Source organism: Eutrigla gurnardus (assembly GCF_963514095.1).
Source record: "Eutrigla gurnardus genome assembly, chromosome: 22".
In the NCBI taxonomy this organism is placed as follows: Eukaryota; Metazoa; Chordata; class Actinopteri; order Perciformes; family Triglidae; genus Eutrigla; species Eutrigla gurnardus.
This window is the reverse complement of record NC_139933.1, coordinates 4,130,347-4,154,259: the sequence shown is the minus strand read 5'-3', so window position 1 is coordinate 4,154,259 and position 23,913 is coordinate 4,130,347. Positions and strand designations below refer to the sequence as shown.

Genomic DNA, 23,913 nt, shown 5'->3' with positions numbered 1-23,913 from the left:
ATGTCAAGCGTTGTCCACCCCCAATGTGTTGGATTTGAAAAAGTAAATTGTACTTTGTTACATTTTTAACAATAATGCTCCAAATGGTGCACTTGTAAGTTTGGCCCTGCTGCTTCTACCAAGGTAAATGAAGTCCAAAGAAATTATATTTTTTTTTAGTGGAAGGGACCTTTAAACTAATGGATTGTACTGCAAGGACAGCTCATAAATGTTCCACGTCATTGACATTAATGTCATTATTGTGTAAATAAATGCATTGATTTCACCTTCAAAAACTACCATACAAGCTGTGTTGCTCAGAGGAGGACGGGGGCAGACGAAGAGCAAACCAGTGACGTCTCGGAGAGGAAACACTTGATACATTCACTTTGCAAAGCCGAAGGAGATCCACTCAAGGCAACTTCACTCCTTTTGTATAGTACACTGCAAATTACTTAGTAACCCGAGCAAAAAGTGCACATTTGCAAATGAATAATGATGAAAGGAATATACGGTGTTTGTACCATCGCCTTGGTAACAGCTGTACAAACATAACGGCTCATACATGGATGCTTAGGATGGAAGGAAAATACGTTTATATTAACTAATCACACAAATGTCTAGTTATTCCATTCGATTGCCCACCAGGCCTTTCTGTCCCAGTTTAACCAGTCCACTTGGCCTCTCTGTCCCAGTATAACCAGTCCACCAGTCATGAACCAGATCTTGGGTTCCATCTGCATTTGGTGTTGGTAGTAATATTAACATGCGTAGTCATATCCCGTCCAAACTCATTATCCCAGATAACACTACGTTACCCAAAGACATGGGCTCCAGCCCACAATGGGGTGAGTGGGACCGGGTCAGGACCAGGGCTTGGCTGTAAACCTTAGACCTGCACCCACAGGTGGAGGAACTACTGCTCCTGACAAGCACTCAGCTACATAATTGATCGGCTTATGCAGCGCCTGCTGGTCAGCAAACAAACTCATGAGTCAGGCAAGCATGTAGCAGATGCACAAGTCATGTACTGCTCTGCACTGTCACTTTAAATAATAGACCAGTGGCACTCTGTTTTCATTTGGAATTCACTGCAGACCGGGGCACTTTCTAAATCCTTATTTCATCGGACAACAGTCCTTCCTGACACGCCACATAGACAGTTACTAAGCCTCGAGTTTGTCAAACAACCCTGCAAGAACCTCCAGAACAATTAAACTCCAGAAGCATTTTCTTCTTCATTTTGAAGCCCATAAATAATAATGAGCATTATTTCGTATCCACTCGCCTCTCAGCCTTATACGACTAATCAACCAACCCTGGGTAAAGTGTCTGAGTTTACAGCCGCCTGGCAGAGTGTCTTGGTTGAATCCCAGAGAGATCTGTCAGATGAGAGCGATGTAACACATCTGGCCTGTCGGCTGCTCGCAGGTCTTTAATATTCACAGGAACTCCCATGAATCCGCTGTAAAAAACCCACAATGAATAATTGATGCATGTGGTGCCACAGAGCTCCTTCCTTCTGTTAATTGGATTTCAGGGGGAAAAAAGAACTGAGAAATAGGTAATAAAATAAGAAATAAAGGCATTATGTCCATGCTGTGGGCGAGGGCTGTTACAGTATGGTCAGTATGGCCTTAATTATTCATTCTTTTAAAGACCTGCTGTCCACTGGTTGACCTCGAGCTGCTGAGCGGTGCCGTCAACAGCTTCTCACTCCCGACTCATCAAACGCCAGCGCCCGGTCGCCGGCTACGTGTCTCACTGCTCGGCGTCTCGCTGCTACGCTCCACGCCTCCCTCGAGTGTCGGTAGTAGTGGAACGTTGCTGCGCCGTAATATGAACAGGAAGGAATGCATTCTCAAAGGTTACCGTGGCGATTACAGCGCTACAGACTTTTATTTTGAAGGATGCAGGTTAGCACGTCCGCTATCGGTTCTCTTATGTAATTAGCTGCTGTTCAAGTAAAATAATCATTGCATTTCTGTGCTGTTTATTTCTACAGAAGGAACGGACAGTGTTGCACCAACATGTTTCCATAGCAACGGACAAACCGAGCTCTGGCTATCGTGATTAACATTAGCACTTCTGTTAGCATACACATCGGACTCTTCTCACTTTCCTCATCTCTAAACTTTTTCTGTAATATTTATTAATTGTTTAAAAACACATTCCGTTGAAATGCCACGCAAAATAATTGCTTTGCGTTTGATGTGAACATGGCCAAGGAAATTAGACATAAAGACTACATATACTGTCAATGCAGTTACACTGGAGCACCTGAGGACCCTTACAATCACACTACAAACTCTATTTGGTGACTTTCCAATGCACAGCATCAAAATCATCTTCCACATCCTCTTCAAATGTGTTTTTCTTTACACTCAAAGCGATGAGAATATTTCCCAAGCAGCTCGATTTTCAAGAAATATCAGTATTAGGCAAAAACCCACTTTCAGGGTTTTGCAACGACTTGACTCTCGACCGAGACTCTGTGAACTCGCCCGTTCTCGGCAGAGGTGTTAAAAACCAAACAGCACACATTTCCTGCGTAGCTGCGGGCTACAGCCATTTAAACAGCAACGAGTAGGCAGCCCATCTGTCGGCTAATAAAAGCAGGTTAAAGCAAGCAGGAGAGGCAGAGAGAGGAAGGTCATAATATGGGCAGCAGTCCTTCATGTTTCACTGCCCCACTGCAGCCCCTTTTATGCCTTTGGTTACTCGCAGGGCCAGTGACATTCGCTGAGATGTTAAAATAGCGATGCACGTCGGAAGAAATTTATGGCACGCAACAACAGAGCAGGCTTGTTTGAGAGATCTAAAGGCTGTTATCTGTATGTGGCAGAGGAGGGACTATCATTGTGCACTCAAGTAATGTGTTTTACACATAGTTTTGAAGGGCAAACCGCAAATGTGTCATTAGTTTGGTCCGTTGTTCCTGGTGAGATGATCCAGTGTATTCATTACAGGCTAATAAGCTGACACTGTGGATGTGGTGCAACGCCGAAATGATCCCGGACCCTCTGTGGAGACGAAGAAAAGGTGATGTCTGGATCTGATATCAGTGGATATCTAAGCCTGAATGATGCAGTGATGCAGTATGTGATTATGAAAGCTACTGTGAGGCTGGTTTTGTAATAAAATGCACATAAGACATATAAGCACTTAATAAGGTAAAATGTCCCAGTGGCTTTTAATAGGTTTTCTACCCAATTTGCATTAAAGTTTACGAGGCGCTTGATGTGCCTTTAATGTATGGAGAGTGCTTATAGCAGCTCGTAAATCCTTTATGTCAGCTTTATTTCATTCAGTTACAGTGGGGGTGTAATTATATCTGTCACATGTTTAAAGGGAAATATGGCATATTTTATTTTTTAAGGTTTTTATCAAGTAAAGTGAAGAAAGGGGCAAAGGTCAGCATCTTAATTATGAAATCGGTATGGTTTCTGCACCCTCAAAGTGTGACCATACAGAAATCCTATGTTTAAATACTGTGGTTCATTAATAAACACACTATTTTAGAAACATTACAAATTTGACTTGTAAAATGTTTCAAAATAAAAGTATTTCATGACTGTTTTGTCCATCACTAATGATTAACTTTTGGAAAACAGTCCATATTTGATTAATATACTGCTGAATCCCTGTCAGGAGCATCATGAGTTTAATTTCCTGTTTTATTTTTTCCATTTCGATAAAGAATCTCTCCCTTGATTGTCTTAACTTTGGTTCCAGCTGATTGCACATGTGATGTCACACGACCACCACCACCACCACCAGACAGCTGCATCACGGGAACATGAATTCACAAATTAAGGAAACTGTGTACGTCATAATAACGTCTCGGAGGATAAAGAGAAATCTGAATAATACGGAGCTGCAAAAGGGATTTAGAATACATGAATGGTAAAATTAATTAGCATCCTCCGAGACAGCGTGATGATGTTGGTCCAGGGTGAGTCGGCTCTCAGTAGTTTGGAGGCCTCGGAAGAGGCTTGTGATTATGGAATAAGTAGATTATACAGCTCATCCGCACTCATCTCTCTGTGAAGAATTTATGAGTGGGGTAAATTCACACAATCCAAACTGAAATGTCATCTCCTCGTTAATTGTTGCTAAATAGCATGCGGTTCATGGATATGACATCTCAACAAGCCTGATGAATATGTCGTTATGCAAGTGAGCAATGCAGTAGATTAGATTCTTTACCGAGTAAAAACTCTGAAATAAAGCATGTTTATCTTGTTAGGTGATGTTTTTCACAGCATTCCCATTAAATATGATTAATATGAATCAAATCATCTATTAGTCCTGTCAATATTCTTCTATCTTTTTCAATTTTCAACATATTCTCATATGTAAAATACAAAATTGCCAAAAAATATAGAACATATTAATCCACTGTCCCCTTTTCCCATCCCTCTGGTACTCATCCTCCCATTCCATCCCCAGTCCCACCCCAGCTACCAACTGTCCACAATTAACTGTAATAATAATAATAATAATAATAATAATAATAATGATAACAATAATAAACAAAGAACGACACTGAAGGTTTTTCTCCACAGACATGATGTTTTTTCCCAACTAGCCTTGGCTTGGAGGTTCCTCCATACTTTCTGACCCTTCTCCAATCCGTTTCCAATCAGATCGTTTCGTGTAACAAACCTTCTGGCGCACTAGTTTTGGGGTAAACACCCATTTATTTCAAACACCCAAAGTTCTTCAAGCCCAAGGTGACACAACATCATGAGGATTATTTTCTTTGACTTAATCTTTTTCGACAAATGAGGAATTTTTAAAAAACAACAACGGAGTGTAATTGGTATCTAGTCCCCTCGCTTCCAGAGGCACTGACTCCTCTAATTGAATCAAGGAGAAAAGTTTGACTCCGCCGCTTCAACACATCTGGACAGGTGTGTCTCCAGAGTCAACACACAGATTTGCACATTTTCGATTTGGCTCAGCAGCTGTTCCGCTCCGCTGCAGCTCCCAGCATGCCGTCGCCTTATTACACTCTTATTAATATAATATCATCAAGTGTCCTGCCGAACATCTGAGTGCAGCACTTCATACACACCTCGTCTCATTCATTCCTTTTGGCAGGGGCCGCCGCCGAGTCCGGAGAGATCTGCTGCAGAGTCAGCAGTGTGGAAGTGATTATTTGGTGGGACGGGAGTGGGAACGTGGTGGAGGGAGGGTGGACTGGAGTAGGTATGTATTATCCATCCTGTAGTTTTAGCTCAATCCTGCAGCTTCTAGATCAGGTAGAATAATGGCCTCCATAACAATGAGCATCGGTGTCCTCAGCCTCACCCCTTCGCTATCTCTTCATTACAGATCAGATTGCAAAAGTGCACACATGCCCTCCCACATGATTTAAGGCAGTGTTTCTGTCCACGGCAGGGCGACAAGAGGAGGCGGCGTCCTGAATTCAATGAGAGATAATGAAGGAAGGCCGGTCAGAGAGCGGCGATCGATACAGTCGAGGGGCCCGTTGACAGAAACAGACAACACAGGGCCGGGTGCTTCACTTACACACACGGCTAGGCTTGAAACAAAAAATCCATCAAGATCCGGATGTGTTTCTGTGTTCAGTTAAAGACCAATTTATTGATCATTTTGGTTGCTTCTGACAAAAGTTTCCTGCTGTGGGGAATCTCTTCAAATGGGAGGATTTTGATACAAAAAACACCTGCATTTACACTTAAAAAGTCCATAAAAATATGGGCCAATGTATTGTTTTAATATGAAGGAATTTTCTGTCTTGAGTTCTATATGTTATGTATTAAATTCAGACAGTTGCCAGAAAGTTGGAAGTGTCCATCACCCACGAAAACCCTCATTTGATTTTTGGACTTGGAGAAACCTTCCTATAAATAATTACCATAATTACCAATTAAGAATAAAAACGCTCAATATAATTTCTGTTAACATTAGCGCAGTGCCTTTTGAGTTGGAAAGAGTTGTTCAGCATTTGTTAACCTGTGTGAACCGTCTACGTTACAGATATGCCAGGAATATTTTGGAGACTCATTTAGTTTTTTCCCCTCTAAGGCAAGTTTGATAATGTCATTAAGTTTTTAGTATAATTTCCACAGTGTCTGTGAATGGAACAAATTAGATACAGTAAATGCAGAATTTTTAGAGTTGAAGGAAATGTCTGTAAACTTAATGGGAAATGTACTGGTAATTTCCTGCCAGGACATTATCTACAGATTTTCTCTCTTTAGGTGCATATCACACTTTTCTAGTCTTCTGAACACTCAAAGCACTTTACATTACATGTCAACATTCACACTTTCATACAGACGATGGCTGCCATGCAAGGTGCCATCTGCCCATCACGATCTAATCTAGTACTCACACATTCACACACCGATGGATCAGCCTTCGGAGGCAATTTGGAGTTCAGTATCTCGTCGACTTGAACCGCCAACCGCCAATTGGAGGATGCTTTGCCTCTGAGCCACAGCCGCCCATAAAGCAGCTAAAAATATCAAGAATCCAATAACTACCTTATTTCCCCCTAATTCTCCGAAAAGACATTTACTGTAGCACTTAACTTCTCCAATGAACAACAGAGCGGTGAAGGTTTTAAAGGAGACTTTGTAGGCCCCTACGGAAAGCTAAGATGCTGATCTTGCAGTTTTACAGGCGCCCAGTTATTTGAGATATAACCAGCGTTCCTGTATTCCTGAATATTGCAAAGAGTAAGTCATGACCTATGCATACAATAGGTACTAAATTAATCCTGACAAGATGTCAGCTACTCTATGAGATGCACTATTAAATGTTTAGAGCCAGTAAGAGTTTTAGTGTTTGTCTGCTGCGTCCTGTTTCAAACCATAAAAGCGCACAATCATTTTGGGATCAACTTTATGGTCACACAGCAGAATGAACAGAGTATACGTTCACCTAAACATTACCATGATTGCTGAACCTGACACTCTGAACATCAGGGATCCCGGAAGCCAGATCAGAATACCCAACATGCACATTGTTTGATTGGTGTGAACCCTGTTTAGCGTACAAGGTGTTCTCGGATACAGTTTGTGTCAGGTGTACTACTAATGAAGCAAGAACATCGTACTGTCTTTGAGAAGTATTTTCAAAGTTTTGGAATTGCCTTGCAGGGATTTGCTCCTGTTAACGCCACTGAGACTGGCTGTTAACCAGTATATGTGAAGTGACGTCTGAACACCCCCTTTCAACAGGGGGCATTGGGGGAGGTGCATCCATCATGTTTTGTCCCCTTTTGAAACCAATTTCCCACTTCATGCAGAGATCGTCCTTTACATGTAATGTCTGACTCAGCAGAAACATACCGGGACCTCAAAGTGATAAAACCTTAAGATTTTCTAATGAATTCAAGGTCCGTTTTCATGGTGAGGACTTGTTCAGCATCGGCATTATTAGAGATGTGGTGTTGTCTATCATTCCACCACAGGACTCAAACATTACTTCACATTAAAAGCATTCAACCCCCGAAACATCAGGTGGCTTTTATTATGGATCAGGTACAGTAAAGCAGCAACTTCTGGTTCTCACGTGTCTTAAACTTTGCGTTCTGGGTTAACTGAACCCACATTCTACACAATCTACTGCTTTGTTGCGTTGACACCTCCCTTTGCTCCAACAGTACCGTCGAAACCATGGAGATTGGACCTTTGTTTGGCATGTACTCTCACGGTTTCCCCTCCTCCTTGAGCTCCCAACCACCGCTGATGTGATCTGAAAGACGACGACCGGTCCCTTTAACCCTGGCGGAGCCTCCTGTGCTCGTCTGATAAGCTTCAGCTGTATCAGGCAAACAATGAAGAGGAGGCCCGGACTGTAACGTTGCATCTGTTTCGGCAGGAGAGCATCCTGAGCCGTTTATTCAGAGACGCTACCCTGATATCATCTCTGACCAACGCATTACCCGGTGACGGCGGTGTTATTGAGCATGCCTCTGAGTATTGACATATCAACACATTTAATATGGAACAGTACAAAACAGGTACAGGTACAATCCTCATAATAGTGAAGCATTTTCCAAAGTGAACTTTCCAGACACATTTATTGGGCTGATAACATTACTCAAACACAGTGTATGACCATTGTAAACAATAAAACAGAAAAAAGGCATCAGCTCAGACTCAGAACTGCTCCAGAATTCAAAGTGCGCCAAGCTTTTTAAAATTCTCCACTTTTTTTTTTTTTTCAAATCCTCATAATATATCTTTTTGAATGATAATTCATTACTTTTCTTTACATATTCATTTTTCTGCAGTATTGATAATTATAATATGTACAAACGAGGCCAAAGACATTGGCTGTTCTGAGGCCATAAGAAAGCCCGTAAATATTTGCTCGTCTCCCGTAACATGGCTACTTTTGGAAAATGACAAGGTAAGGCTGTGTTCCCTCTCGGTTGGTTTTACTGATTGCATGCCTCGTGTGTGACTGTAATGAAATGTCCGAGTGTTGTCGTCTTGACCAGTGGGGCCGGGGCAGTGACTTAACTCCTTGGATGTTCCCACTGTGAGCAACACTTTTTTTTATGTACAAAGGCTTCAAAGTCCCAAAGTCGTCCTAGTGTTTGGGAGGCTATCAAATAAATGCTTCCACGTTACATTTTTTAAGTTTGTTTCCAAGTGTCTTTTTTCTTTTTTTTGGTTTTCTCCCAAAAAAAGTATCTGTATCAAAATGTCCGTATAGATATAGTTGTACAGTGGGGGGAAAGGGCTTGATAGCATGTGTTAGATTGAGGGTTCAAACTGTTCTCAATGTATGAAAAGAAGAGTCTCTTTGTTCTCAATACAAAGTTCCTTAATTCGTTTAATGTCCGGTGTTGTTTGTCTTTATACAATGCCATGAAATAATCTTAGATGAGATGCAGCCTTAAGCCCTGGTTTCACATCGTCCACCTCCTCCACCACTTCCTCCTCCATCTTCCCCTCCTCCCCCTTGCCACGTCCCGCTCTCCATCTCTGACACTCGTCTCCATGCTCATCCAAGGGAGGCTACTTTAGCAACCACTCGTTCACTGGAAGAGAGGAGAAGGACAGGAGTGAGCAAAACTGATTTATATACGCAGCACTGTCCACAGTTCAGCTGTTCTCCATTATTCACCCTCGCCATCCTCTGCACACCATATTTCATATTTAGCAAAAACATGAGAGCAAGGTAGGTGGGGGGGTAAGGTAGAAGTATGGGTGCTAGGTGGGTGGGATGGGTGATGAAGCCAAGAACGACAAGTAAACATTGTAATTTGATAAAAAAAATGTGTCTCGCTGTTATGTTTATTGGAGTATTATCATAATCACATTTCCTTTCAAAATAAAAGAGTAAACATATTCATGCAGAGCACTAAAAAATCCACCTGATGATCACCTCTCTGGGGAGGGAGGGGGGGAGCGTTCCCCTTTTTAGGAGACCTCCCCCCTCTTGATCTCGAAAGGCCTTTAAAAATCTGAACAATAAAATTGGGCAGGCCTGCTTTTTGTGCTTTTCAGGATGGCTCTCTGGTGATGAGAACATTTGTTTCAGGATCACGAGTCTTAGGTGGGTGGGTAGGATTGAAATCTCCACTCGAATGCTGCACTGAATGAGAATGTCATCTCCGGGGAAGGAGGGAGGAGGGTGGAGTCGAGCAGAACGGTGAAAGAACGAGAGAGAGAGAGACACAGACAGAAAGACAATCTTGGTGTGTGTCGGCCACAGTACAGTAAATCGTGAGCTAAATAAAAAAGCAACAATGAATCGTGGGGACCGGGGCTACCTCTCGCCTTTAGCGTATTTACGCTTCAGGAGTGACATTCAACATTCGGTGCAGCAGTTGCCCAGATATATGGGCTGAATCAGAGGAGGAGAGATGACAGACTGCGGCAACGCCTCCCAGGTTGCAGTGAGCTGTGACGGGACAGTTTTCAGCCAAACGAGGGTCCAGCCATCTGACTTCCCTCCTTTCTCTTCAGCACATCAAACTGCAGCCGACGGGATCTCAACCATCTTAAATGTGGCTTTGATTTTATTATCATCTTATCAGCTCAAGGGAATCTACGTGGATGTGGAATCACTTTGTCCGTGGTAATAACAGAGGCGTTCATACAGGAGAGGCTTCCTGTATCTGTGTCATGTGGGTTTTGCCAAGCTCCTCCCCTTTCTGACATCAGCGGCAGGTCTACTTACTCTAATGTTAGAAGTGAAGCGATTCCTTTGCTCCATAGTCACCTTCCACTATTTCCCATCATTTTTATGTTTTTTTTTTTAGGGCAATCATTTGTAAATATATATTTATACACATACATTATATGGTTAATAACATTTACATGCAGTAGCTGGTCGCTTTTAGCTACTAGTACTAGTAATTACCCAAAACCCCCTTGTTTTATAACAAAGTGAAAGTAGTTGTAACTAAACGAAACAAGATCCAGTACAAATGTTGTAATATGACAGACTTTTTCCACTAAAAAAATTGTGTGTGAGATATTATTTATTATTGTACTTATGTTGGATAACAATTGTTATGAGCAGGGCTGGCGCTGCCTCCATAATGTTTCAATCAAATCAATAAAAATAGAAGTATCAGAGATGGAGAGGGGGCGATGACACGGCCACATCTCTACCTCGGTATTGGAGCTTCTGAGCCCTGTTGTTGGGGCAGTCTTTGCCCTGCATGCTGAAGTTGATGTTGGTGCGGATGCAGCGGTTGTTCAGCGGTTGAACCGGGCGAATGTTGTCGCTCATGCTCAGGAAGATCTGAGACGGCTGGTTCTGGCTCAGCAGTCGCAAGGAGTGCATCTGTGATGAGACGGCGGGAGAGAGATAGGGGGAAGATGCTTGTTAAAGCTCCACGGAGATGTGAGCCGGGGATTATTTTCTAGGTGGGACTTTACAAAGCACTCGACAAGAGAAGAGTGTTGGAGTAAAAGCCTCCGTCGTTTAGGGCTGAGGCTCACCTGCATGCGTGTGAGGTACACCGGCTTGTTCATCAGGATCCATGTGGAGGTCTCAAAGCACGGAGGGATGGTCATCGATCCATCATACGTGATAAAACTATGTGTCTCTGGGTAAATCTCCTCTATGTTCAGGCTTGTCAGTAGATACGCATCATCTGTAGAAAGAAAAAAAAAAAACAGAACCATGAGGAGCCTTTTAATGTTTCATCAGAGGATGCTGGATTGTAGTTTTCAATTTGCACCAAAGCAAATTAACAAATTGTTATCAGATTACTCAAATAATTATCTTCAACCAGAGAGTATTTCTTTTCTGTGATGTTTCCTCAGATTTCACAAGAATAAAGAAACTTGCATTCTTTCTCTTCTTTATCTTCTATTCCCTTTTAGTAGGGAACTGGTCCTTCTCATACTGGTTTTCCAGCAAAAAACAACCCAGTATCGATACAAATCAACAACCAGAACAGTAAAGTATAAAGCTGCACATTCAACTCACGATCCCATAATCCTCATTTCCCATCGCCACATTGTTTTGACTTTGTCATTTACACTCATCAACACTCATCTTCCCTGAGAGAGAGATTTTTTTTCTCACTTCCTATTTCACATATCATTTAGTGATGTGTGAATGACAGGCTGTTGGTGTTGCAGCACAAAACCTCTTTTATTCAAACAGTCTCCACTGTCAGGACGCTAATTAGACAGACTGCAACTCCGTCTCCTCCTTCACACTCCAACACGCTCTCAGTTACTTGTCATCTGTTGGGCCCCTGTTGACAAATGGACTATGAGGTCACTGGGTTGAACCACTGCAGCTTTTATCCTAATTCAACTGCATCACTACTTCTTGTAAACAGTATTAATCAAAAGAAAATAATAATAATCCAAAAAAAGGGCTTAAATTGACAAAATCCCCATAAAAACATCTTCCTCTCTCCATGTGAAGAGAAGCGATGATCTTTGATCATGTGTTTGAAATAGACGATTCTCTTTGGATGGTGCGTGTGTGTCGTTGTGTTAGCATGTGTGTACATAAAGTGGCAGCATGCCGAAGGTCTCATAAGCCGGAGGGGGCGGTGTGTGCATGTGTGTCAGTCAGCCTGTGTGAGACAGTGTAACAGAGGGAGTTTTGACAGCTGTCATAGTCCATGCTCCTCTCCATCTCCTCCAGGAGGACCCAGAGGAACGCCCCCTCTTTCCCCTCGCCTGCAGCCTCCTGCTCCGCCCGGTGCCGTAGAGACTCCTCCTAGCCACAAGGGGTCAGTGCGTTTACCCAGCCACTCATAACGCCCCCATTAATCCAATTATTTGCCTCTTTTTTTTCCCAGCTAGCCCCGGGCGATCTCCGTGCTATACGATGCTTCTCTCCGGGTAGGCAGGCTGACTGTGGGGAAGCTCTGGAGAGCAGCTGTCGACTGCTGCCTAACATGCTGCTTCATCCGTGGACGTACGCAGGGTTTCTTAGAAATACAGGTCCAACAACTGGACGTAGTAGTGGTGGGCCTGACTTCCCTGATCCAGATATGTGAATTTTATGATGCATGGAAAGCAACAATTGGATAACAATAGCGGATTGTGGGTAGTAGCATACAGTATTTCTTAAGCAGCAATACATGATAATGAGGTTAAATGGTGCAATGAATGATTCACACTGGGATCAGAAAATACAGAAGAGGCTAAAATTGTGGATTCAGGTCTCGACCACTGTGACCTCACCAACAGCCTCTTCTAGCTACCAATAGATCCCAAGCAGGCATCCCACCACCAATAACAATAGCAATAACAATACTTCAAGAGATCGTGAAGTAATGATTAAGAAATACAATTCAAACAACAGTTGACTATTTGCTAACCATCCTCCCAACAAAATGCTGACTGGTCTAGCAAGTGCAACCAAAGGGGACAAGGCTAAATGCTACTACGACGTCGTAGCTACTACGACATTACAACACACAGACACTTACTTTTATACGTTATTCTTGTGATGGTGTCTCTGTTCAGCATTCGATTCAGGAACGAGTTTGATGTCTCAGCAATCTGGATTAAAATAGAGACAGAGAGGGAAAAAAGAGTGAGGTTAAATAACAAAAAAGAACAACTAAAAATAATCTACCCAGTTTAGTACTTTAAAGGATAATGCAAGTGTGTTTTTTTTTAATCTATCACCTTTTAATGCCCATGAAATGTCTAAAACCCACTGATGTATTTTGCACAGCCAGATGCTCCGACACTCTCTGGCACTGCTGCTTTGCCTTCTGGAAAACAAAGGCTCCCACTGTGTTCAAGAACCCATTAAAATCACCTCTCAGACACACATTGCTGCCATGACGATAAACGTCTTCTCTGTTTGCAAATACGTGGTATTCTTGTCCCGACAGTTTATACCTAATGACGGAAACAAGAGCTGAATGTGACGATATAATTGCCAGTGACCCTGCAACACCTTCCGCTTCACAACTTTATTTGCCTCTTTCATACCATTAGAAAAAATATAAATCTTCCTTCCCCATACTCCATAGTCGTTGCTCCATTTGCCCTATAGCATAAAAAACTACTTTCTCTCTTGCCTCCATTGGACTGTCAATATATGCCATTGGAGTCCAGCTGTTCCCTGTTCCTGCCTGTTCTCTGGACTCGGTTTCTGCCCTCCAGCTGCCTTGTTGTGAAGCCGTGCCACCTGTCGGATTCGCCAGACGATTTGTGTTTATTCACTTCAGGAGGAGGGATTACCTCGAAGTAGACGCCATTGTTGTGGATAGTAGACCCTGAAGGTCAATCCAGAATTATGTTTGGAATCTTTCAATATGGGCGTAATTTCTTGGATACCGGGCTAAATAAAATACACACATACACCATTTATTGTCACATCTTGCCACCATGATAACTCAGTGAAAATCCACCTAAACTGCACCCCATTAACTGCCCCCAAAAGCTGTAGAACAGGGGGGGAAATTGTATCCAACAAGGGTTGACGTAGGTGTTTTTGTTTTAGCCCAGCACACCTGATTCCACTAATTAACCAACCATGGTCTTCAATCAAGACCTTAATGAGTTGGATTAGGTAGTGCTGAAACAAAAACTTGCACCCACACCAGCTAACTCCACTCTCACTCTGCTTGACCGACTCCATTTTTTTCCAGTTCTTCTCTCTTCCAGATCTGGTACATGCTTGCTAATAGCTGAAGGAAGCACTTCATACTTCATGTCCACCCCCGCGCCCTTCTTTGTCTCCTCTGCACTCCATCTATCCCTCCCTCACGCTCAGTGGACTTCACAAACTCTAATTGTTGAGATGTCTTTGGAGCGAAGTGATTAAAAAGAGATGTGCTCATCCTCCCCCTCCTCGTACTGCATCTGAAATTACTTAGTCTTTGACCTGTTTCCTGTGCTCTTCAGACAGACATTACGCCTTTACCAGCCACTCAAGTTTTCCCTACTTTTTTGTCTCTCATTTCCAATGTTTTTTCTAGAAAAGCACCTGGGGGGATTTGGGCATTCTGTTTCAGGATTGCTTTTAAAAAAGTAGACATGGCACCATAATGTTGATTAAACACAAGATGCACTTAATGATGCCTCACGCCCCCACAACCTTCACAGAAATCTGTCATAAAGAGACAGGGCCTTGGAAAGTATGAGTCACTGTGAAGTGGGGGAAACAGAAGAAAGATTGGCTAATTACCGCCTGTCTGCTACTAAAGAGTCTGACCTGGTAAAACCAGTTGGAGTGCAATTGTGTGTGTGTGTGTGGTTGGCAGGTAAATGCATGTGTGAGCGTCGTTTTTTAAATTCTCTTTTGAAATGTTTTCCTTTTTTAAATTAACATATTTATCTGGACTTCAAGACTTCTGAATAAGCACAGCTACAAAAGAATTTGAATGAAGTATGAATATACAAAGCTTAACAAAAAAATAACCAGAAAATGGACCCTTTCATTTGCAGAAGCCTTTTTGGTATAATGAAGAATTATTTCAATGGTTTAGTCTAAAAGCTGTATGGGAAAGCTGTGAATCAAAACCAAAAAATAACATTGGATTTCATGGTTGAAAAGATCAGCTCACCACCTTCTCTAGCTCTGATTGGTTGATTGATGGATGGATGTCATGATAAAGATATCAGATTTTGACATAACAATAGAAAGACATACTTTAGGTGAACAATATGACCTAAAAGGGTTGACTTTAACGATAACTTCAATGTTCCTCAACATAGAATGCTAGAGTCTCTATATATTTCTGCGTTATAACAATTATTTCAAACTTTGCTTCTGAGAAATTTTGTGTTTTTTGGTGTGGAAGTACTAGGATACCAAAAACGCTGCTGTTTGAACCCAGAATCAGAGCTCCAGCAAATAGAGAAACCTTTGTTGTTGCTGTTGAGAACAAAACACCTCACTACTAAATGTTTTATCAGATTTCAACAGATCTGAGAAAAAGGTTTTAGCGTTAGCTTACATTAGCAGCACACGCAACAGAAGAAAGCCCGATAATGAACTTGTACTCACTGGAGTTGTTTTCTCTCCATGAAGTTATTTATTATTCATAAAGTATTTTTCTCACACCGTTTCTAATCCTTTGTAATCGGTGATTCAACCTGATGAGTTTAATGTGCGTGAAGCTTGGAACATTCTTCTTACTTAATAATATCTGTGGCCCCTTTAAGATGCAATAAATACATTTCTAAAGAGCGACACATTGTTAGTGTCATTACTCTTTTTATTTTCTCTTTGGCAGTTAAGCCGAACAGCAGTGCCGAGCTGCTGTTTCATTGCCGTTTTCTCAGGCTGTCAGATTCCCCCAAGCACACTGGCAGAACTCCACTTCTGATGCCATTTCCTTCTCATACGTCCTCCGACACACTCGGCTGCCGGTTGGAGGGGGGAGCGGAGCAGGTTTGACCTAGGTCAACGCTTCCTCCATCTCTTCAAGACTAAATGATGGTCCCATTGACATTGGGGAGCTAATTAACAGCGAGCAGCTGAACTTTTCAGTCTTTCGTGCGCTGGTGCCGAGGACGTCGGCTGCCTCTCTGATCTCTGAGCCTCTCGTTCGAGATGGCGACCTCTCATACGCGACAAAGAGATGGGGGAATACTGCCAACAAAGGCTGACACAAAGCCAAGGAGCACATTGTTGCTTGGCAAGATAATTGGATCGCTAATTGTTTGTGAGTTCTTGAGTTGAACCTTTAGATGATTTTAGGTAAAGACACCTAAGGAGCAGAGTGGAGGGGTGGGAGCACGGAGAACGTCTGGCTAAAGGAACATTTATCCTTTTAAAGCATTAAAAGGAGATACAAACACTGTCTGGGTTCACCCCCAAGACATAAAAAAAAGACATTACGCATGTAATGATGTAATCTCTGAGAAAATGAGCGTACTTCTCCCTTTATTCATGGTCTCAATCTCTAGTTACAAGTTTTCATCAATCCAGCATTCTGGTTCATTTATAACAGGGGCGTCCAATCTTATCCAGGAAGGGCCGGTGTGGGTGCAGGTTTTTTTTTAAGCACTACCTCACCTGATCCAGCTCATCAAGGTCTTGATTGAAGACCATGGTTGGTTAATTAGTTAAATCAGGTGTGCTGGGCTAGAACAAAAACCTGCACCCACATCGGCCCTTCCTGGATAATATTGGACGCCCTGATTTAGAGTCAAACAGACCATAAAGCAGGGGAAGCTTTACCTAGACTTTTAAACAATCAGAGTTTCTCTCTACTAATGGCCAGTAGAGTGAAACCAAGGTTTAGGCACTTCTGCATTGGCTTCACTTTTCTGAACCAGAGCCTGGTGGCATTCTATGAATACGCATTGTAAAATATATTAATAGATTGGTAAAACATGTGCATTTTGTAGTATAAGTATATACTTTTTAGGACAATAAATATTTGGTCCACCTTTAAGTGTGTCTGGTCTGTATTGAACACAATGTTTGTTTCCTTTTAGAGCGATGGTATCTATGACTACAACGACTGATTAGTATTCCGTTGGAATTCCAAGCTATAACCCATAGTACAAAATGTCATCATAGCAGCTGCTGGCTCCTGACACGTCAAAACAAATATTAAATTCTTGTGAGTGAAAACAGCCTACACACTAACAACACACACACACAGTATGTATGAGACTTACCTTCATGAATATGGACACGATGACCAATCCGTTGGGGCTTTTAGCAGCTTCTGTATAATTTGTGTACAGCTCATGATTGTAGTGGATCAGTTGAACCTGGAACATAGAGAGATAAAACAATTTAAACAGTTTGTATACAGTTCCAAGCAGTTTGGTCGAATTTTGCTCAATTCTTGCCCTGCTGTCGGTAGTTTTCTTTTAATAAGTGCTTGCGTGGGCCGAGTCGTAGAGGTGAAAGGCAGAGTGCTGTTGTTTGGAGCATGTGTCCACGCACCACATGGCACCTTGAAAAATGATGATACCGAGTTGATCTCCACTTTGACTACAAAATAAGGAAAACCTTGGAGTCGAACACCCTTCTAAACAAATCCATATCCCATTCAAACAAACCCTTCCCTTCTGCTGCATCATGTCAGATGATTTAAAAGGGGAAATCAATACGGGATCACATCCTCTCCCATGGACTCCCACAGACACTCCACATAATGGGAGGGAGGTGGTTGTTCAAAACATTTCCAAACTCGGCACAGATGTGAACTGAAATAATAAGAAGGGCATAAAGAGGCGAGGATCCTGTCATCATTTGATCCAAGGCCAGTATTCTCTCACGGGGTGAGGTGAGCTAGCAGCTAAACCGTCTCCCAGCATGAGGTTAACATTTCACCATGGCAGATGCCTCATCCACTCCAGCTGTTCAATATTCCTGCCTTTTAATGATGTTTGGACACGGGCAGGATGTACCTGCTTAATTTCTAACTCGTAAAAATCTTTTTTCACCAAAGCCAGCAAAGATTTTTCCACCTGTATAAATATATTTATAGTGTATTTTATAGCAACAGGAAGGGAGCGGATTTGGAAGACCAAGTTCTCGGCTTACCAGTCCATCTCGTTCCAGCCCTCACCGATGGTTTGTGTGGTGAAAGAATGACATTGATTGGATGGATGCCATTATTTTAAAAAGTACTTGGGTTTATGCTGATTAAAATGTAATAAACATTGCATATTGCATAACTGTACAGTTGCTGATTCCTGATTTTTTAATCGTTGTTACAAAAATGACGTACTTGCCACTTCTCATTACGCTAATCAGCAAAATCTTCCAGCCAACTCCAACAACCAGAGGCTTCAATGTATTGCCTTTAGGCTGTAGTGCTTCTATATTGTGATAGTAATATACACAATGAAGTGCTGAGAATATAAAGGCGATGAAGTACTTATTCAAAACGGGGCGGGAATGATTTTTAAATCTTTCTCAAAGGCTCTTATGCTTTCTCTCCCCACCTCCATAAACTTCCCATCCTCCCTCATTGACAAAGGGCTTGGCACGTATAGTGTACTAAAGGATATAAATAAACAAATGTAAGAGGAGAGTAATTATGAAATGCTCGACTGGGGGAGCGCGCAACGACAGAACGTCTATAAATGCAATCAAGGCGAGAGAGGGAGTGATTAGAGCCCAGCGTTGATCTGATTAGAATTTTAGGTTGAGAGCGGCGGAAGCTGCCAAAAGAACCCAACCGCACTCCCGCAATGACAAATCGCACAAAGTTTGCTGCGGGTGGGCAATAAACAGCCAGAGGGAGCCGTAATAAAGTGAGAAATTCTGCCAAATGGAGAAAAAAATAGAGAGGGAGAGAATAAGAGGGAGGAAATAAGAGGGAGGAAATAGACTCCTTAATTAGATCGAGAAACAGGTGAAGAAAGAGCAAAATCAGGTCTGTGAGGCTGCAAACACACACACACTCTGACTATACACACCTCCACCCATCTAACAGTTACAGTCCATTAAGACTACTTCTGTTATTTATTGTGATATGATACTGCAAATAAAATGTAATTGAAATGTAGCTCATTTACTTTAAAAGGCAGGTCCATTATTATTGTTTATACATCAGTCTGTAGCTTCCCAGTGTCTAACACAAAGACGTATTTAACTGATGCATGTTTTAACCTCAATATGTTATTTGCCCTTTTAACGATGCACAGTTATAGCAGCTCTAAATATCGAGATATTTCATCCAAACTGGCTGTTGGAACTCGTTTTATGCTCACGTTTAACATTGAATTTGAGAATTTATTTCGTTTTCGAAGCTTCTTTGTATCAAATGGATTATGTTCTGCTTGTTTCTGGAAGGCCAACATCCCACCACTGAGACTGAGTCTGACTAATGGCTCTTCGGTGTGAAAGCAGCTGTGGTGCCACAGGTTTTTTCTGCCTTCTGGGTTTTCAGTCAGTTAAACCCGCGATGAAGCCACGCTGGGGGACAACACTACGCCTCGGCTATGAAAGGGTCACTTTTGCTTGGCTGGCCAGTGCTCTCAGGAGTGTGTGTGTGTGTGTGTGTGTGTGTGGGGTCATGACAGCCTCTTTATGGCATGACGGCTGGCCTGGCCTCGGGGTTAGGGAAATATGAAGACAGCAAGTCGATAGGGGAAGAGAGGCGTTGGGCTAACAGTGAGAGGGGGCTTAAAAGCGCTGGGCTGGAAATGACGCTCTCAATCTCGACGTCCATCCATCCGTCCTCCCTCCTTCAGATTAACTGGAGCGTAGATCCATAAAACTAACAAACGGACGAGGCCTGCTGCAGCACACACCCATCACACTCTGATCAGCTGCACCCACAGAGCTACCTGATTTTATTCTCTTACAGCACTAGAAATGAATAAATGGCATCATCCGTGGTAATACTCACCTATGCTACATGGTGATTGAACATAATCCCGAATGTAGTCCGCTTTCTTCATGTATTTCAGCATATTTGACTCGTTAGAGTGACGTTCCCATGTGATTCAAATCTTAAGATCGAAAATGTGCTGTGAATAGTGATTAATGATAATTGGGCAGAAGAGAAAATAAAACAGAAAAAAGCTCCCCCATCAAAAAGCTGTGTGACCGATAATCTGCCGCAGCGATATCAGCTCAATGCGATTTCCCCGTGTGTGACTGGGTTTCAAAGAGGACGAGGTGATTGGTCCATGATTGATGGGGGTTTAACATGTTTGGAACAGCTGCCTATGGCGAATCCTTCTCAAGCACTTAACAAGATTTGTATTAAATATAGCTGGATCCTCTCTTTAGCAACGAGCCCCGTCTCCTTCAGTTTCTTGGGCATAACTGTTCAATTTAGAAGAGGTAATCCTAATTTAATCTCCATACATCCAAATATATTATTATTATTACTATTATTATATTTGAATTGTTTTGTCCATCGTGTTGTTCCATCAGATGATTTTGGTAATGGGTAATAATGGGTAAATGAAAGGTCATTAAAGCAACAGCTGCTCAGTGGGGTTTGATTTTTAATCATTTTCCAGACGTCATAATTTGACTGGATGTTGGTGAAAAGTGAATGAAAACAAAAGACTAGAACATCTATGGCATGGCAGTATTATAATGGTGTATTACAGTAAAAAAGGTATTTTATTTGTGGTAATTGGACCTGCATTTATCATCTGTACAGCAGAAATGAACACAAAGCAGCAACTACCTGGAAGGAAGGAAATCCATTGAAACACTTATGGTTTTAAAGAAACATATTAGTTTATCAGCTGTTGTATGGGTTGAATCGGACCGCATAAAGAAAATAGTTGTTTTTAAAAAGCAGTTACTCTAGCCCTGAAGACTTGTTTTTTTTTTTATCAAAGGATAATAGGATGAGTGTTTTCTGAGCGTATAAAAACATGAGCCAACCTGGTGAATATTTGGAATATTTTAGCACTTATTAAAAGACCAAGGTGTTTCATTTTCAGATTAGACTGTGAAGCAGTGACACACACACACACACACACACACACACACACACACACACACACACACACACACACACACACACACACACACACACACATAGAGAATAAATGAACCCCCAGGTAAGGGAATGTTCTGTAGGGTAGCAGTCAGCTAGCCAACAACCCATTTTGGGTTCACATGGAATTTCCAAGAGGAAGAGGCATTTGACCATATTGATCAGACTGTATACAAGACGTGGGCGTAGTCATGGTGACGTCCCCCACTGGTTCGTGGACTATTGTTTTGAAGCCTTAATTTGGGCATTTTGGCCATCGCCATCTTTGATTTTGGCCTTGATCATCTTTGCAACCAGTGAAGGAAGTGACCATATTTGGTGTGTGGAGGAGCGACGGGTGGATCTGGCGAACACGAGCGGCATCCTGAACAGCAACCTTACTGGATCTGGATCCATGTGGATTCTGGTGTGAAGCTGTTAACAAAGTTAGCCTCATAATTCAAGGTCAACTTTACAGCTACAGCTTACTTGCTAATTGCATTGATAGCATTGTAGCGAAATGTCAATTACAAGGTAGCCCCGCCCCTAAAGCATCCCCTGCTTTCTGCTCTGTTGGACTCTAAATGGATCATAATGTAATAAATGAACTTCATGCTGGATTGAAGAAGGCTTGAAACTAGAGATTGAGACCATAAACACATGTTTACAATGTTTACTCAGATAATACATGAAGTAGGGTTATTTATATAAGCTCAATTGAAGTGAAAATCTGTGTGTTCAGGGCTTTAAAGCCTGTATAGAGTCCTCATGTTGCTAAGAGGATGTGTTTGTGTGTGTGCTCGGACATTTTTGTTAATTAGCATACTTGTGCTCTGCTGATAATAAATCACAGGAATTCAAATGCATGTGTAGATTGCATAAAGCTGTGAACAACATCAATGCACTTGTTAATCCTAACAAAGTCTAAATATTGTCATATATTTGAATATATTAATGTTGATGCTGATGTTTTTCATTTTATCTGGGGGTTTATTTTTCGTCATATGTATGTGAATGCATACTTGTGTCTTTAATTTGCACCATATGGGAGATATATTTTATCACTGTTTTTTTGTTTTGTTTTCAATCTTTATTTATTTTTTTTTATGGCAGCAGCCAGTAGCTTACCTGAACTTTATTACATTTGTTTTAATGAGTTGTCTTGTGTTTATTACTGGAGCACATATGGCATCTGACAGAGATACGCTCACCGACATCAGGGAAGGATGGGTGAGGATCGGATTAAGACAATCACCGCCCGCGGTATCAACCGACCAACCAGTCGGTCGCCCCGGGAGAAGAGGTTATTTTTAGTGTCACCATGCACAGTATCAGGGCCCCGCCCACCTGAACGGATGTTATTCATCATTATTGCACCCTGCATTGGCCTGCTAGTATACACAGACCTGCACAAAGAGGCCAACATGATCATGATGTGATCTAAAAGGGTCATAAAGGCAGCTTGACTTTAAGATGTCTCTATATGTTTAGTTTTATGGGATATTTCATGATGCATGTGGACCATGGTGTGCAATAACACTGAACTGAACACACAAACGAGGGGAAAAACAAGTGAGGAGACATAAAGGGGTGATTTAAAGATGGAACTTTGGAAGAGTTAATTCACCCACACACACCACCCCCCACCCCACCCGTCCTCCCACAGGCTGCCATTTCAGAAGGATGCTCTGCTTTTAAAAAAGCCGTAATATTTCTCTCTTTGTTCACGTTTCAAGGACATGCACAGCCACCACTCATTGGCAGACGGGGGTGAGAGGGAGCCAGAGAACGCCAGAGAACTTTCTGCATATTCGATTATGAAGCATCTTATTGGACCTTGAAGGCGCGTCTTTGGCTGAGAGAAAGGGTGAGGTGGGCTAACAGGGGGAGGCGGCGGAGGATGGCAAGGATGTTTTCCACTTGCCATTTAACTCAGAAACTGATGTTTGAGTGAGGAAAACATGGCGACAGGGAATCGGATAAAAAAAACAACAACCCATATCTGTTATCAGCCTTTCCTGGCCTTGTTTTCCCTGCAGTGTGGCAGTCTGTGAGTGCCAATATTCAAATATTTCAATTTTATTTAATTTTAAGAGGGGGACGATTTGTGCACCTATGCCTTCGGAAAAAAACAAATAAAGAATTTTCATGTCACAAATTAAAATGGAACCCCTTAGAAATAAGACACAAATTAAACATAAGTTTGCTATGACAACAAGTGTCTGGGGATTCTGGATTTTAGAAACCGTTTAGATTGTACAATTAGAAATGTACACATGGTGAGAATTTGAAATGGCATCTCCCTCCACCATCCCCAGTGGAAACCTTTTCACTCTCTGTTGCCTGCCTTAGGGATGCTGTGTGTAACATTAACAACAGTGAGACATCACATTTCAGTTATCAGCTTCTCTACTCTGAAGAACTCCCCCAACACAAATGGTAAATCAGTGAAGGCAGGGTGGAAACAGAACATGAAGCCCTGGAGAAGAACTGTTTGTCTGGATGTGGACGAGGTGTCCTTTCAGGTCTGGGTTTCAGCTCTCTGCACCATGAAGGACACAGTTAACACTCGTTTTATTATGATTCCAATATCAGCGCTCCGATCCTGAAGGACGACAAATAATTACCATTAATTATAATATATTTGCCTGTCAAGACTGCAATTATTTTGTTGCCACACAAATTGGTTATTCGTATTATGGCGGCTGAGAAACGCAGCGGTGTGAGTGACTCATAATTTTTGTTGAACAATCAAAGCCGGGGAAGCTAAATGCTTCACTCGTCAAAAATGTTTAAAATGGCAGAGTGCAACAGGGTGCGTTCATGCGCAAGTTTGTGCAGGGACGTGTGCGAGAGTTAAATGGTTTACAGTCGACTCCGAGGCGAGCTCGTTCCTGAAGAAGGCGCTGATGCGTTTTGTAGCCGCCGTGTGAAACATCATTTAGAGCGTCGGATTGGAGGGGAATTCTGGCTTCTTTAGGTCTTGAAAACCTTTTCTTCCACTGAATTAACTAGCAAAATGCATGATGGGGAAGCTGAAATCAAAAGGCTCTTGAAATGTAGATGTGGCGTCGGCAGAC

The 23,913-nt window shown here is 42.1% G+C and overlaps 1 protein-coding gene across 1 annotated transcript in view; it reads right to left on the bottom strand.

Moving 5' to 3' along the window:
• Positions 1–8,024: 8,024 nt before the first annotated feature.
• Positions 8,025–23,913, bottom strand: part of ca10a (carbonic anhydrase Xa) — a 153,792-nt gene continuing 137,903 nt past the window's right edge. Inside the window, exons 6-10 of the mRNA XM_084040266.1 lie at positions 17,049–17,144; positions 12,887–12,959; positions 10,926–11,080; positions 10,593–10,767; positions 8,025–9,010 (exon numbers count right to left, since the gene is read on the bottom strand). Coding sequence (XP_083896392.1) covers positions 8,988–9,010; positions 10,593–10,767; positions 10,926–11,080; positions 12,887–12,959; positions 17,049–17,144 — 522 coding nt within the window. The 3' untranslated portion in view covers positions 8,025–8,987. The remainder of the gene's footprint in view (positions 9,011–10,592; positions 10,768–10,925; positions 11,081–12,886; positions 12,960–17,048; positions 17,145–23,913) is intronic.